A 14,484-nucleotide genomic window follows, 5' to 3' on the forward strand; every position below is an offset into this window, starting at 1 on the left:
CCCCACTGAGAGCTGAGGCACACAGTGTCCTGGGACTCCTCTCTGCAAGGATCCTGCTCATCCGGACTGGTGTTCACTGAAGCTTGGCACTTGCCTTAAATCTGAGGGTGGGAACTGTGGCAGCCAGACCCACTCTGAGAGGCAACGGCAGCTCAGAGAAGTGCTGCTAGGGCAGCTGGCTCACAGGGCACAGACCTGATGCTAACAGGAAGGAAGGGACATCCTAGTTCAGTTATAAATGCAGATGGGCCAGAGGCCGCTGGAGCTGCCATGCAGAATCCGGACGCCAGGGGGAGCGCGGGCCTCAGCTTTGGCAGCTCCACACTCCATTGCGTCTCAGGGCTCGAGAAAGCACAGGACCAGATGAGTTTCTGGTCTACATTTTTTTTCAACTCAAGGGTATAACACCTCTTCCATCCTCCAGATGCCCAGTCCTGTGCCCTGTGAGTTTTGTGCGCAGAGAGAACCGGCTCCAAGTGGGGCTGCAATGATGCACAGGCACACTGTCGTGTTTATGAATGGCTCCCCCTGGAATGCAGCCACACAAAGGCCCAGGCTCTGAGGGCTGGAACAAAGAATTCTTTCTGAGCCTTCCCAAGTAGAAACAGTTGCCAGCTTCCTTCCTTCCTTCGCTTCAGAGCCTTTCACAAATGAAGCAGGCCCCAAGCTGAAGAGCTTTCCACTGAACAGAGAAATCCACCCTGAGCAATTCCAGCCCAAACACCTCACTGTTTCGTGCCTTCTTTAAAAGGTCAGTGATGAATAACTGGTTAGCAAACTGCTTCCCAGTGAAACCCTGCTCTGAATCAGAGACCTCCAGGACCTCCAGGAGTCACCGAAAGCCTCACCGAAGGTACAAATTCCTTGGACTGAGACTGTCCATCCTGGTCCCTAAGGGCTGGAGGTTAAGGCTTCTCCGCAGTCCCTGGATGGAGAGATGACCTACCTGCCATAGCTAAGGGAAGAAGGTTCGCACAGAAGGCAGGAGAGGCCTGCTTCCGGGGCGTGGAGGCATGAGGAAGGAACCCTGAGTTCCTGCTTACCTGCGCCCTGTAGGTGGTGTGCAATCCCTAGGCTGAGTGGGTTTCCAATGGGAATGAGCACCCAAACTTTCAGTGAGGAGGTGACAGGGGGAACCAGGGTAAATGAAGCCATCTCCATACCCCGCATGTTATGAAATGGTCCTTCTAGCTCAGTTACAAGCACCAGGGCTCCAGGGTTCCAGGCACTGCAGAGTAACCGATCCCATGTCTCACTGAGGAAGAACCTGGATGCCGTGTGTGTTTGCACACAAAACGGGTGGGTTTTACATCAAGGTCAGTATGAAGGAAGTGGCTTAAAGTTTTTGGATCCATTTTATCCAGCTGAATAAATATTCCCCATAAGGTAATGGGCTCCCAAATCTGTTACCTGTCAAGGCTAACAGAAAACTTTTTTCCTGATGGCTAAGTCATCAAACAGAGAGGAGGGAATGAGGGGGTGAAATAGAAACTGGTTAAGGACAGGAAAAGAGTGCAATAGAAGGGAAAGTGACTCAGGCTGGAAGAAACAGTTTATCATCTTTCACCTTCAAGAGGTAAAAGTCTAAATAAAACTCACTTTCCCAGCAGTTGGTTTCTGCGCACTCGCAATTGGACCGGCTGTTTTAGTGACTGCATTAGGTTCAGGCTTTCGAGCTGTAGCAGCTGCCTCTGATTTTTTCTCTATTTTGGCCTGGATGGAGATAAAGGGAGGGCAAATTTCAAACCGAGAGGGTAAGAGCCCAAATGCCAAGAAGGGAAGAAAGCTGTAGGAGACTCAAATCCAGGCCAGGCCACCATGCAGAAGCAGGTCACCCTTGCTCCTAGGAAAAAACCATTTCCCAGGGCAGACCAGCCAGAGGGAGGAGCTGCAGACCAAAGTCTTGAGACATGAGGAAGAGATCAAGACACCATTCACGGAGAGAAGGCAGGAAGGAGGGCTAAGTTAGTGATTTCTCTTCTCAGTGTGTGTTTTCCAATCACAGTGCTCCCCCACTCAAATGTCCTTGCCCCAAGCAAGCTGCTGTAGTCACAGGAGCCAGTACTGATGAGGGAAAGTGCCACACCACTCAGGTACACTGGAACAGAAAATCACTGGATCACCAGGCAGAGTCACTCAACTCCCCACCAAGACCTCCTGCAATTTTTGCCCAAGGAAAGCATAAGAAGAGCACAGGAAGGGAGAGATGGTCACACCATCTGCATACACCAGAGCCACAGCCTCTTAGTAAAAGCAACTCTTAGGCCCTTATTCCAGACTAATCCCAGTTTCCCATCAGTGTCTTCCAACAGTACCAAGATTGTGCCTCATTCTGGGCCCTGTTCAATGTTCTAAAGCCTCTGCGTTGAAGCATTTTAAGGATCCTACCCTGAGTGGGAGGTGTGGTGGTTTAAGTGCTAGAGAATCACATAGGAAATGAGGCCACTGCTCCATGGACTGAAACTGGGACTTTTGCCCCCACCTTTTCCTACACCACCTCCCATCTCTGCTAACAGCTGACAATTCAGCGGTGGATGTAAACAGAAAATCCTTAAGAGTGAAGCGCCCTGCCCTCAACAGCACTCTCCCTTCTGATAGGAAGCACTCAGCCCTTCTGAGGATAGCAGGAGGCCTGAGTGGCAAGGCATCCTGACCACAAGGAGGCGCTCTATCTTCTTTCAGGCAGACCTGCCTCTCCCCACCACCACCACCACCATGGGCCAGGTCCTGAGGCTCACAGTGCTGGGGCGGGGAGCACAGTCAGCACGGCTGACAGGCCTCCCCTGTCTGTTCTGTTAAGTAGAAGAACTCTTTCGCCTCCAAACAAAAACATAGGCCTAAACCCCAAAATACACACCAGGAGCCCCCCTGATGGAGATGGGAGAAGACAGCCTGCTGCCGGGCATGGAGCCCAGGCTGCAAGTCCATGACACTGAACCCGACGTCATGACAGCCCTTCTGCTTCGGTGGGCCCAGCAGTGCGGCGTGGCAGGGAAGGAAGCGAGGGCTAGCATGCTGAGGACCACGAGCTCCAGGACTTACCCGGCCTCCTCCAGGCTGATGCTTGATGTTTTCTGTGGAGCCAACCTTGGAGCGGACGTTCTTCAGATCAGGGGTGGAAGCATTGGTGGACAGGCGGCTCAGCTTCGGTGCAGAGGAGCTGGGCTTGGCTGACGTGGGCTTCTTGTCCGAGGAAGGAGTCCCAGAGGGCCGAGGAGGGGTGGGTGTGGCCTTGGCTCGGCCGGGGGCCACCCCTGCTGCTGGGGCTCCCCCGGGGACAGTGGTGTTCTTCTTCAACAGAGTGGTGGAGGTGCTCTTAGGGCGACTCAAGTCAGCTGCAAAGGAGTGAGAGATGACAGGGGCTCAGCAGGGAGAGAGCAAAAGGGAGTCTGGAAGCCACAAAGAGGTAGGGGTTTAAATTAGGGTCCTAGGAGGTGGGGGATGGGTGTCACCTGGTGCAGACTTCGTAGCCGTCTTCTTCATGTCTGCAGGCTTTCCCTCAGTCTTGATGGCTGCACAAACATACACTTTTTACCATTTAATGTTTAATAAAGTGACTTAGTGAATGGCTCATCCAGTACTGAGATTCACTCATTCATTCAACAATTACTAAATGTCCCCTTTGGGCCATAGGCTGTGCTCGTCTCTGGATACATTAGGAGTAAGTTAGACAGCCAGGTAAAGACTGTGCCCTTATGGAGCACACAAGGCCACGCGCTGTATCTTACTCTTTTTCTACAGTCTTGACTGTGTTTTCCACATGGCCTCGGAAGTGGGTTACCAGTACATGCCTGTGGAAATGAACGACTGACTTCCTATCATGTAAGCCCATGACCACAGTGTGCTGAGTGCTGTGAAGTTACTAAGAAGGGAATAGTAATCCTGCCTGGGAATTCATGAGAATCCCTCTCACTCAAGAGTTTTCTGAATAGACATACTTGCAAACCTCAAGTGAGGATCAAGGGTCCACGTGCCAGTGTTCCCCACTGAGGACTGGTGCACAGACACACACAGCTCTCTGTGCTGCCAGCTGGGGCAAGGCCAAGGCCCCCACCTGTGTCCCCGCTGGTTCCGGTGGGAGGGGAGGGTGACGGTACTCACTGGTGGGCCTCTTGGGCACAGGCGTCGGGGGGCTCCTGCTGCTTGGCCCAGCTGAGGCAGGAGTGGCAGCTGCTGTGGCTTTTGGAACGGTCTGGGTGCTCTTGGCGCCAGGCTTGGGGGCTGGGGCAGAGGCTGGCTTGGATGGGGAGGCCCGCTTCTCAGGAATCTTCGCCTCTGCAACAGGCTGGTAACAGGGAAGTGGGAATAAGAGGCACAGGTCGAAGAGCCCCAGGAAGTCATGTTAAAGGACATCAGAAAACAGGGGTACTATGGATTTGGCGCTTATTGGTAGGAAAATTTTTACTGCTGAGATCTAAGTCCTTCAGACAAAGTGAGAGCTGGCCACGTAGGGTGCTGGGCCACGTAGAGTCAGGAAATGGGGGAGTCTAACTATCTCAATCCAACTGAACCATGAGAATGAACATACCAGACAAGTATACCACATCACAAATGGAAGTCTGCCTCAGGACTGAATGTATTTAACACATTAAATACGTCAGTAATTAATGACCCACTAAAGACATAAAGTATACATACATAAACACAAAAAAAATTAAAAATTATGTTTAAGCAAATTCAGTCACTCTTTTAGCTAAGATGTACCCAAGGAGTGCTGAGCAGGATAGGGCTGTGGATGGAGAGAACATTGGCCTAACGAGTCAGATCCGAAACCTGAGCTCCAACCCCAGTCAGGCCCCCAACTCACAGTGTGTTTCTGAGAAAATCACAGAACCTCTATGGGCTTTATTTCCTCATCTGGATAAAGGAGGTCAGGACCAGAGGATCTGTGGGGACCAGAGCACAGAGACACCGAGAAGGGGGCAGGCGGAGGGCACAGGCCTGAACACCAGAGAATGAGAAGCACTGATATCGGCTATGGCTGACAGCAAAACGGAAAATTCTCTCAAGTGCAGATGCTTGGCATCTGGGCCACTGTCATTCCTTTTCCGTGGAAGTGGGGCATGGCCTTGCTACTAAGGAAGGGAAGGGAATCAATTTAGCCTGGTTTCTACAGGAATAGGAGAAGAACACACTCATTTTCAATAAGCAGAAGAACCAAGTTACTCAAGAGAGGAAGCCAAGTCACAGACACAGTGGATCCAACTCTTTGGCTCCAAGAGAAATGGCCACACAGGGAAGTATGTTGGTGGAGACCAGCTGCTTCATGGAAAATCAGCTTAGGAGAAGCTCAGAAATTAAGGGCTGGCATCCAGTTAAAGCCTAACTTTGAAAATGTGGGGTAATGGACACTTTACAAACAAAGTCCCTGAAGTATGGTACAGGGAGCCCTCAGGCTGGAGTCAGAGCTGTTCAGCTAGTGGCTCTGTTCGGAATGTCTTGTGGATTTTGTGCAGAGGGGTTTCCTCCCTCTGAGGAATTGAAGGTCTCCTTCAAATTCTCAATATTATGACTATGATTCAGAATAATCTAGTAGGGTCTTCTTTTGCTAGTGAAAATAATAGTGATAAAAATAAGTTGGAAAAAGGGTTATTAGGGATTGAACGCTCTTAGAAGCGTGACAGTCTTTAGCTGCCAGGCTCTTGGCTTCAGCAAGCTACAGAATGAGTCTGCTTTCATTACTGCCTTTATTCTGCTGCTTCTCAATTCTTATTTTCTTCTCTACCAGAATCCTAGATCTACTTATTTTTTCTGAGTTTTTTCCTTTTCTTGCTTCTATAATATTTCTACCAAAATAAAGATAAAAATGAATTTCTTAAGACTTTAGTTTTTATCCATCTCTTCAAATATTTTTATCTGCTGCTTTTTTTAATTTAAAAAATAAAGTAGTAATTATAATGCAGATCACCTTTTCAGATCAGCTGTGTCTCAAAATGCTGTCTAAAAGCTGTATGGCCACAAGAGGCACCTGAATGGCTCAGTGAGTTAAGCATCCAACTCTTGGTTTCACCTCAGGTCATGATTTCATACTTGGTGAGATCAAGCCCTATCCTGGGCTCTGTGCTGACACCATGGAGCCAGCTTGAGATTCTCTCTCTGTTCCTTCCCTCTCTCTCTCTCTGCCCCTCTCCCAGTTGCACCCTCTTTCTCTCAAAATAAGTAAACTTTAAAAATCAATAAATAAAAAATAAAAGCTGTACAGAAAAAATAAAAGCTGTACAGCCAAGAAAGAACAGTGTTGACAGAGGCCTTGAGTATCAGTGTTGGAGTCAGACCCAAGTTCAAATAGTAGCTCTGCCACTTACTAGCACTGGACCTTAGGAAGGTTATTTCACTGAGCCATAAAATGAGAACATGAATATCCACTTATAGGTTGTTGAGAGAGAGGACTGAAGGAGTTAAAAGACATAAAGAAACCAGTATACTACAGTGTACTACACTTCATTTTTATGATTACTGCAGAGTGAAATTTCACTATATACCGGCCCCACCCCCAACCCGTCTGCCCCAGGATCTGTTGTGCCATGGCTCTAGTCACCTTCCCTCTGCTCTCTCTTTCTCTCTTTTTAATGTTTATTTTTTATTTTTTCAATGTTAAAATTTTATTTTGACAGAAGAATACAAGTAGGAGAGGGGGCAGACAGAGAGGAAGCGAGAGAATCCCAAGCAGGCTCCCCACTGTCAGTGCAGAGCCAGATGCCGGGCTCAAACCCACAGACTGTGAGAGCCAGAATCAAGAGCCAGACACTAACCAACGGAGCCACCCAGGCACCTTTCCCTCTGTCCTCTTATGCAAATAAATTGTCTTCTAACATTCAAGAAAAGCAGTCAACTGGGTAAATGAGGGTTAGAAAGCTTTATGAGACTTTATCATTCTTAGTCCATGACATGATTTCTCAGTCTTGACCAAGGTTCCAACCTATTCTATAATTCCTAGGTTTTACCAATTTTCTTTACAAGATTAGATCTATACGCTAACATTTTTTTTTTAAGAACGTTTATTTATTTTTGAGAGAGATACAGACAGAGTGAGACACAGAATCCAAAGCAGGCTCCAAGCTCTGAGCTGCCAGCACAGAGCCCATGGTGGAACTCAAATTCACAAACCGTGAGATCATGACCTGAGCCAAAGTTAGATGCTTAACCGACTGAGTCACCCAGGCGCCCCAATACACTAACATTTTAACATGGGAAACTGTTTCCCACCATGAGTTTAAGGAATAACACCAAGCTGACCAAAAGGCCCTTCTCAAATAAAGCAAGATGTTAAGGAAGACAGCCACAGACTCCACTTGCCCTTCTAGAACAATCCTGTGAAGTCACTGCTGCTCCAAATTGACTGATTTCTAGGCAATAATGTGGGTGACCTGAAAAACTGGAAAGTGCAGAGGGAGCTTGGTGAGAGTGGGCCCAAAGTCAAAAGCAAAGGAAGATGTCACATGATGTTGGAACCTACAGAGATCAGCTATATAAGCTTATCCAAAAAAGTAATAGGTAAAACTCACTTCTGCAGGAGGATTAAAGAGAAAGACAAGGAACTGAATTTCAGGAATTTGATGAGAGAATTATACCAAAAAGGGGTATGTGATAGTGTGTGGAGTGGGACAAATTGGCTAATAAGTGTTCAAATGCATGAAGAGTAGGGAGGAGTTGGGAGAAAAGAACCCCCCCCCCCCGCCCCCCAGCAGATGCAGTGTTGCCTGCAGGCAGGGGCAGGGAAAGGTACAAGGTCTGAAAGCCTTTCATGTTATGGCTGCATCATGGGCCCCAATTGATTTTCAAGTCGCCTTTCCCCTCTTCCCCCAATTCCAGCAGCTTGATTCCACTGTCTGGGAGCAATGAGAGCGATTGGACACTCAGAGAGGAGAACTTTTCCCTGGCATGGTGCTTAGGTGGCCACTTACCTTAGGTTTTGCGTCTTTTGAAGGTAAGGTGGAAGGCCTGGCAGTGGTGGCGGCAGGGCGTTTGGGCGGGGCAGCCGGCACTAGGCCTGCAGCAAGGCTCATGGGTTTTTTATTCGACCCACCAAAGGTGGCGGGAGCCGGCTGCTTGGGGAGAGGAGTGGGCTGAGTTTTGGCTTTCGATGTTGAAGTCTTTGCAGGTTGAGTGGTGGCCAAAGGCTTTAAGTTGATTTGTTGTTTTTTTTTTTTTTAAAGGCCAACATCAAACACACAAACAAAAATAAAAACAAATTAAAAAGAAGTATGAATTGCACAATTCAAAGTAAAATTATAAGCAATGAGGATCTATGCAACTAAAAAGCAGCATTCCGTTCTTCTGAGCTTGGTAAATAGTGGAAAGAAACCATGAGAGAAAGAAAACTGGGAATTCATTCCTAATGTCAGTGTCACAAATTCTAGCAGTTTGGCACCTGAAGACTTAAATTCAGTGACAGGTTTAAACAATTAAGTAGCTTTTGGTGGCTGCTATAATAGTTCTAGGAAAATAAGTCACCAGCAGGTGATTAAGCTGTTATTATTTGTACCGTGATGGGCAACATTGGCATCATTTCAGGGCCACACTGAAGTGTGGCATTTGTACTCTGCAATAAGTACCAGTAAGTGTCTGAAGCCTTGATCCACCTTAAAATTCTGTGTTCCCTTTTCATGAATGCAGCTTGCAGAATCTATTTCCTAATAGTTTTGCAAATCCCTTTATTGTTGTTGTTAAGGGAAGCAGAAACACCCTCTACAGAATATTTCTACACATATTCAAGATAATGGGGTCAGGGTAGAGATTTTAAGGGTTGAGTTAGGCTACTATGGTAAAATATGGATATAAAATATGTTCTAAGAAGGTCCAAAATTGGAGAAAGACCTACTAATAGCTCAGAAAAAAGAAATTCCATTCATGATCCAAGCAATAGTAGTGGAAGATACAGTTTTAAAAAATGATAGTGGCAGAAGAGAGCCCAGCATTCCCGCACCTACCTTTGTTTTCTTCTCTGGGCTTGGTGGGAGCTCCTTGTTCGGAGGGGCGGTGATGTCATTTCCGGTCACACTCCCAGCAGGCCGTCCTTCTTCGGGCTTACTTATTCCTAAGAGGGGGGACAGTTATGCTAAGCAGATGTTTTTCATACCCATTTTGAAAATGCAAGTCTTAGTGGAGACAGACACTGACTGACTAGCACTTCAATCCAAACGAAATCCACAGGGCTGCTGTGCTCTGAAATGTGGACGAATCTCCCCAGTTCCCCTCATTGTGACAGGACCGTTTTAGATTCCAGAGATCCAGGGAGCCTGTCCCGGTGGAGAAGCAACCTAAGTGGGATTTGCACAGATGACCAATGGAAGGAAATGGCCCTTGAAGTTTGGTTTCCCTTCCCTGGAGACCAGCAAAGGGGTTCTGTCACCCAACCACTAACTCCCGGAGCACACAAGGGACAAAAACCTCTTCTACTAGAGTTTATCTCTTGCAATAAAGGTTGCTGAAAGATGGGATAAGAGCCAGAAGATCATCCAATGTCCTCCCCTTATTTCCTTTCCCTGTAAAGCACCACTTTATGGAGGATGTGAGATTAACTTGATCTGGTTCTAGCAGTGACCCAGATTTCCTAAAAGGCTGAGGAGACCCATGAAATCAGACCCAAGGCCAGAAATAGTCTACCACCTAAGGCAATGCCCAGCAGCACCCCTGTGGGGACGTAACTCCAGATTTCAATAGGGCTACACCTGAAAGCATTAAAATACCATGAAATTTATAACCTGAGTGTGGGAAAGACCTTTCTAACTCACAAAATCCAGAAGCCAAAGATCAGTCTAAGGAAAAAGTTTTAAAAACTTCAATGACCAAAAAAAAAAAAAAAAAAAAAAAAAAAAAAAAAAAAAAGGCAAATGATAAACAGGAAAAAATTTTTGAATCTCGTATCAAAAATAAAGAGCTTATTTATATATAAAATACTCCTACAAATCACTAATTGCTGTAAAAGCCAACAACCCACTGGAAAAATGGGCCAAAGGATATGAATACAGTTTACAGGAAAAGAAGTAAAACTGAAATACAATTTGAAAATAAAAGATGCCCACTTTTTCAGAGAAGCAAAAATTAAAACCACATTGAGATGCCATTTTTAACCTAACATAGTGTCAAAAGTTCTAAAATGTGAAAATAACCGGTGGGAATGATATGAGGATATTCACTACTGGTGAGCATGTGGAAATGGTACAGTTCCTATGCAGGCCAATCTACCAGTGTAGTGTACAGAAATTCTAAAATTGTAGTGTACAGAAATTCTAATCCAGAAATTCAATTTCCAGAAATTTATCTTAGAGATATATTCACACACCAGCAAAATAGCAAATGTGTAAGGTCTTTCATCAGAGCATTCTTCCTAACAGCACAAAACAGAAAGTCTGTTAATAGAAAAGTGGTCAAACATCATGGCAGAAGCATCAGATAATCTCTGCATCTGAAAAAATAAAGTATGACCGATAAGGAAATCATCTCTATTACACAGTGAAGAAAAAAGGAAGGTGCAGAATAGGAAGGCAACATGAAACCATCTGTCTAGAGAAGGGATGGGGGCAAAATACATTTCTAACGCAAATTCACTTGTGCATGCATTCTCAAAAGGCCTTAATTTGGGGAAGGGGGAATGGAGCACAGAATTAAGAGGGCAGCAGGCTTTATTCTAAACGTTTTAAAACATTGTGTTGAAGTAACTCTATTCACTAGAAGTTGCAAAGAAATGGACAGGGAGGTCCGGTGTACACTCCCCCCCGCTCCCCCAGCACTGACACCCTGCATCAGTTCAGTACTCTACCAAAACCAGGATACCGATATTACTACAATCCACAGAGCTCACTCAGATGTTTCCAGTTCTACATGCAGCACTCATTTGTGTGTGTGTGCGTGCGTGCACGTGCACACATATGCAGTGCCATGCAATTTTTGCACGTGTAGCTTTATGTAACCACTACTAACAATCAGGACAGATCGATGTTCCATTATCACAGGGCTCCCTCCTGTTACCTTTTATAGCCACCCTACCTCCCTTCCTTTTCTAATCCCTAAATCTCTGGCAACCACTAATCTGCTTTCCATCTCTAGAATATTATCTGAAGACTATTACGTAAATGGATCATACAGTATGTTACCTTTTCTGTCTGGCCTCTTTCAACCAGCATAATGCTTTTGAGATGTACTGGTGTTGTATGTATCAGTGGCTAGTTCCTTTTTACTGCTGACCACATCCGAGATATTCCATGGTACAGCTCTAATCACAGTTTAACCATTCACCTGCTGCAGCTACAAACACGTACAGGATTTTTATTAAAATAGTGTCACTGTCAGTGTATGGAAATGCAGTTAATTCCATCCTGTGACTTTGCTGAAATTACTTATTAGTTTTACGAGAGGTTTTTTGATAAATTTCTCAGAATTTTCTAGATAGACAATCATGTCATTTCCAAAGAGAGCCAGATCTCTTTCTTCCTTTCTAATCTATACGTCCTTTTATTTCCTTTTACTTTATTGTGCTAATCGGAACTTCCAGTGCGATAAGCAGGAGTGGTGGAGCAGGCATCCCTGCCTTGCTCCTGGTCTTAACAGGGAAAGCACTCAGTATTTCACTATTAAGTATGATGTTACAGTAGTTTTTCTGTAGATGAGGAAGTTGGATCAAGTTGAGAAAGTTCTCCCTCTAATCTTTGAGGAGTGTTTTTTCATAAACAGGTAATGAGTTTTGTTGAATGCATTTCTGTGCTTATATGGATTTTATTCTTTAGACTGTTGATCTGAGTTACACTGATTGGTTTTTGATTACAGGACCAGCCATGTAGATCTGGAATAAATTCCACTGGGCTGTTGTGTATAGGTAATTTTATATATTGCTGGATGTGATGTTAATATTTTGCATCTACATTCATGAGAGATACTGGTTTGTAGTTTGTTTTATTCTGTCTTTGTTTGGTTTTGGTATCAAATACAGACCTCATAAAATGAATCAGAAGTATTCTCTCCTCTTAAGATTTTCTAGAAGAGAATGTGTAAGATTGGTGTTAATTATCCCTTAAATGTAGGGTAAACCCCTACAGTGAATCCCTCAGCAACTTTTTAATTAAAAATCCAATTTTATTAATGGCTATTCAGGTTATCTATTTCCTCTTGGTTGAGTTTTGGTAATTTGTGGTTTTCAAGGAATTTCTTCTAAGCTGTTGAATCTGGGAGTGTAAAGGTGCTTCCCGTGTTCACTGATTATACTTTTAATTGCCATAGTGATATCCCCTATTCCTGATGTTAATGGTTTGTGTCTTCTTTTTATCTTTGACAATTTTGTTAAAGGTCTGCCAATTGTACTGGAATTTTTTAAGAATGAGATTTTGGTTTAATAAGTTTCCTTTGTTGTTTTCTTGTTTACAATTTCACTGATTTCTGCTTGCTTTGGATTTATTTTGTTTTTCCTTTTCTAGTTTCTTGATATATGTAGTGACTTAGGTTATCGATTTGAGATCTTTTCTCTTTTCTAATGTAAGCACATAGGGCCATAAATACCCTTCCGAGCATTGCTACAGCTGCATTCTACACTTCTGAGCATTGCTACAGCTGCATTCTACAGGTTTTGATATGTTCTCTTTTCATTTTTATTCAGTTTATTTTATATTTAATTTAAATTTTTATTTATTTTACATTTATTTATTTTGAGGGGGGGAAGAGAGACCAGGAAAGGGTGAGGAGGTGGGGGGGGGGAAGAAGAGAGCGAGAGAATGAATGAATGACTGAATCTCAAGCAGGCTTCGCACTATCAGTGCAGAACTAATGCTGGGCTAGAACTCACAAACCATGAGATCATGACCTGAGGTGAAATTAAGAGTCAAGATGCCTAACCAGCTGAGCCACCCAGGTGCCCCTTAAGTTTTTATTTTAATTCTAGTTTGTTAACATACCATGTGATATTAGTTGCAGGTATACAATTAAACACTTCTGTACAACACCCTGAGCTCATCACAAAGTTTGTTCTATTTGTTTTTTAAGGTTATTTTCTAAATGTCTGTTTATTTTTTGAGAGTGAAAGATGGGGAGGGGCAGAGAGAGGGCGGGGAACAGAGGATTTGAAGCAGGCTCTGTGCTGATAGCAGGGAGCACAATGTGGGGCTCGGACTGTGAGATCATAACCTGAGCCGAAGTTGGATGTTAACTGACTGAGCCACCCAGGAGCCCCAAGACTTTTTTAAAATAATCTCCAGACCTGACATGGGACTTGAACTTACAACCACAAGATCAAGAGTTGTACCCTTCACTGACTGAGCCAGCCAGGCCCCCTCATTTTATTTTTAATTTTTCCTGTGATAACTTCCTCTTTAACCATGGATTATTAAGAAGTGTACTTTTTAATTTCCAAATGACTGACAATTTTCCTGTGGCCTTTCTATTACTGGTTTCTAATTTGATTCCATTATGGCCAGAAAACATATCTGTTTGATTTTAGCCTTTTAATAAAGTACTGAACTTCATTTTATAGCCTACGATCCATCTTGGCAAATGTTCCATGGATGCTTGAACAGAATATAGCCACTTAAAAAAAATTAATGTTAACATGTTATGTCTTCTTCCATCTTTTACTTTCAATCTACCTTCCCTAGGACTGACATATATTTCTTTCTTTTTTTAAATTTTACAGACAGCGCAAACACTAGTGGGGAGAGGGGCAGAGGGAGATAGAGAAAGAGAGAGAGAGAGAGAGAGAGAGAGAGAGAGAGAGAACCTTAAACAGGTTCCAGGCCCAGCATGGAGCCTGACGCGGGGCTCAATCTCAAGACCCTGGGATAATGCCTTGAGCCAAAATCAAGAGTCAGATGCCTGACCGATGGAGCCACCCAGGCGCCCCTGATATGCATTTCTTGTACACTGCATGTACTTGGGTCATTTTTTAAAAATATACTCTGCTAATCTCTGTACTTAATTGTAGTATTTAGACTACCTGCATTTAAAGTAATTGCTGATCGGGGCGCCTGAGTGGCTCAGTCGGTTAAGCATCCAACTTCGGCTCAGGTCATGATCTCACAGTTCATGGGTTCAAGCCCTGGATCGGGCTCTGTGCTGACAGCTAGTTCAGAGCCTGGAGCCTATTTCAGATTCTGTGTCTCCCTCTCTCTGACCCTCCCCTGCTCACGCTGTCTCTCTCTCTCTCTCCTAGAAATAAATAAAAATATTTTTTAAAAAATTGTAGTAGTTAGACTACCTGCATTTAAAGTAATTGCTGATCGGGGCGCCTGAGTGGCTCAGTCGGTTAAGCATCCAACTTCGGCTCAGGTCATGATCTCACAGTTCATGGGTTCAAGCCCTGGATCGGGCTCTGTGCTGACAGCTAGTTCAGAGCCTGGAGCCTATTTCAGATTCTGTGTCTCCCTCTCTCTGACCCTCCTCCTGCTCATGCTCTTTCTCTCACTGAGAAATAAATTAAGAACATTTAAAAAAGTTTTTTAAAAATTAAAAAAAAAAGTAATTGCTGATCGATTAGGGCTTATAGGTCATTCTGGTGTTTGG

At 44.6% G+C, this 14,484-nt stretch overlaps 1 protein-coding gene across 10 annotated transcripts in view; it reads right to left on the bottom strand.

The window, feature by feature from the left end:
• The window catches only part of MAP4 (microtubule associated protein 4), a 187,332-nt gene that overhangs the window by 9,989 nt on the left and 162,859 nt on the right, over positions 1 to 14,484 (bottom strand). For 5 of the 10 annotated variants that reach the window (XM_077777405.1, XM_077777402.1, XM_077777403.1 and 2 more), the window contains 6 exons: positions 8,931 to 9,037; positions 7,905 to 8,120; positions 4,102 to 4,285; positions 3,453 to 3,512; positions 3,043 to 3,335; positions 1,600 to 1,713 (listed from right to left, as the gene is read on the bottom strand). In XM_077777405.1, the coding sequence (XP_077633531.1) occupies positions 1,600 to 1,713; positions 3,043 to 3,335; positions 3,453 to 3,512; positions 4,102 to 4,285; positions 7,905 to 8,120; positions 8,931 to 9,037 (974 nt within the window). The remainder of the gene's footprint in view (positions 1 to 1,599; positions 1,714 to 3,042; positions 3,336 to 3,452; positions 3,513 to 4,101; positions 4,286 to 7,904; positions 8,121 to 8,930; positions 9,038 to 14,484) is intronic. The other 5 variants (XM_077777407.1, XM_077777406.1, XM_077777411.1 and 2 more) reach the window with 3 other exon arrangements.

This window comes from Crocuta crocuta, unplaced genomic scaffold, assembly GCF_008692635.1.
Source record: "Crocuta crocuta isolate KB4526 unplaced genomic scaffold, BGI_CrCroc_1.0 scaffold77, whole genome shotgun sequence".
NCBI lineage: Eukaryota > Metazoa > Chordata > Mammalia > Carnivora > Hyaenidae > Crocuta > Crocuta crocuta.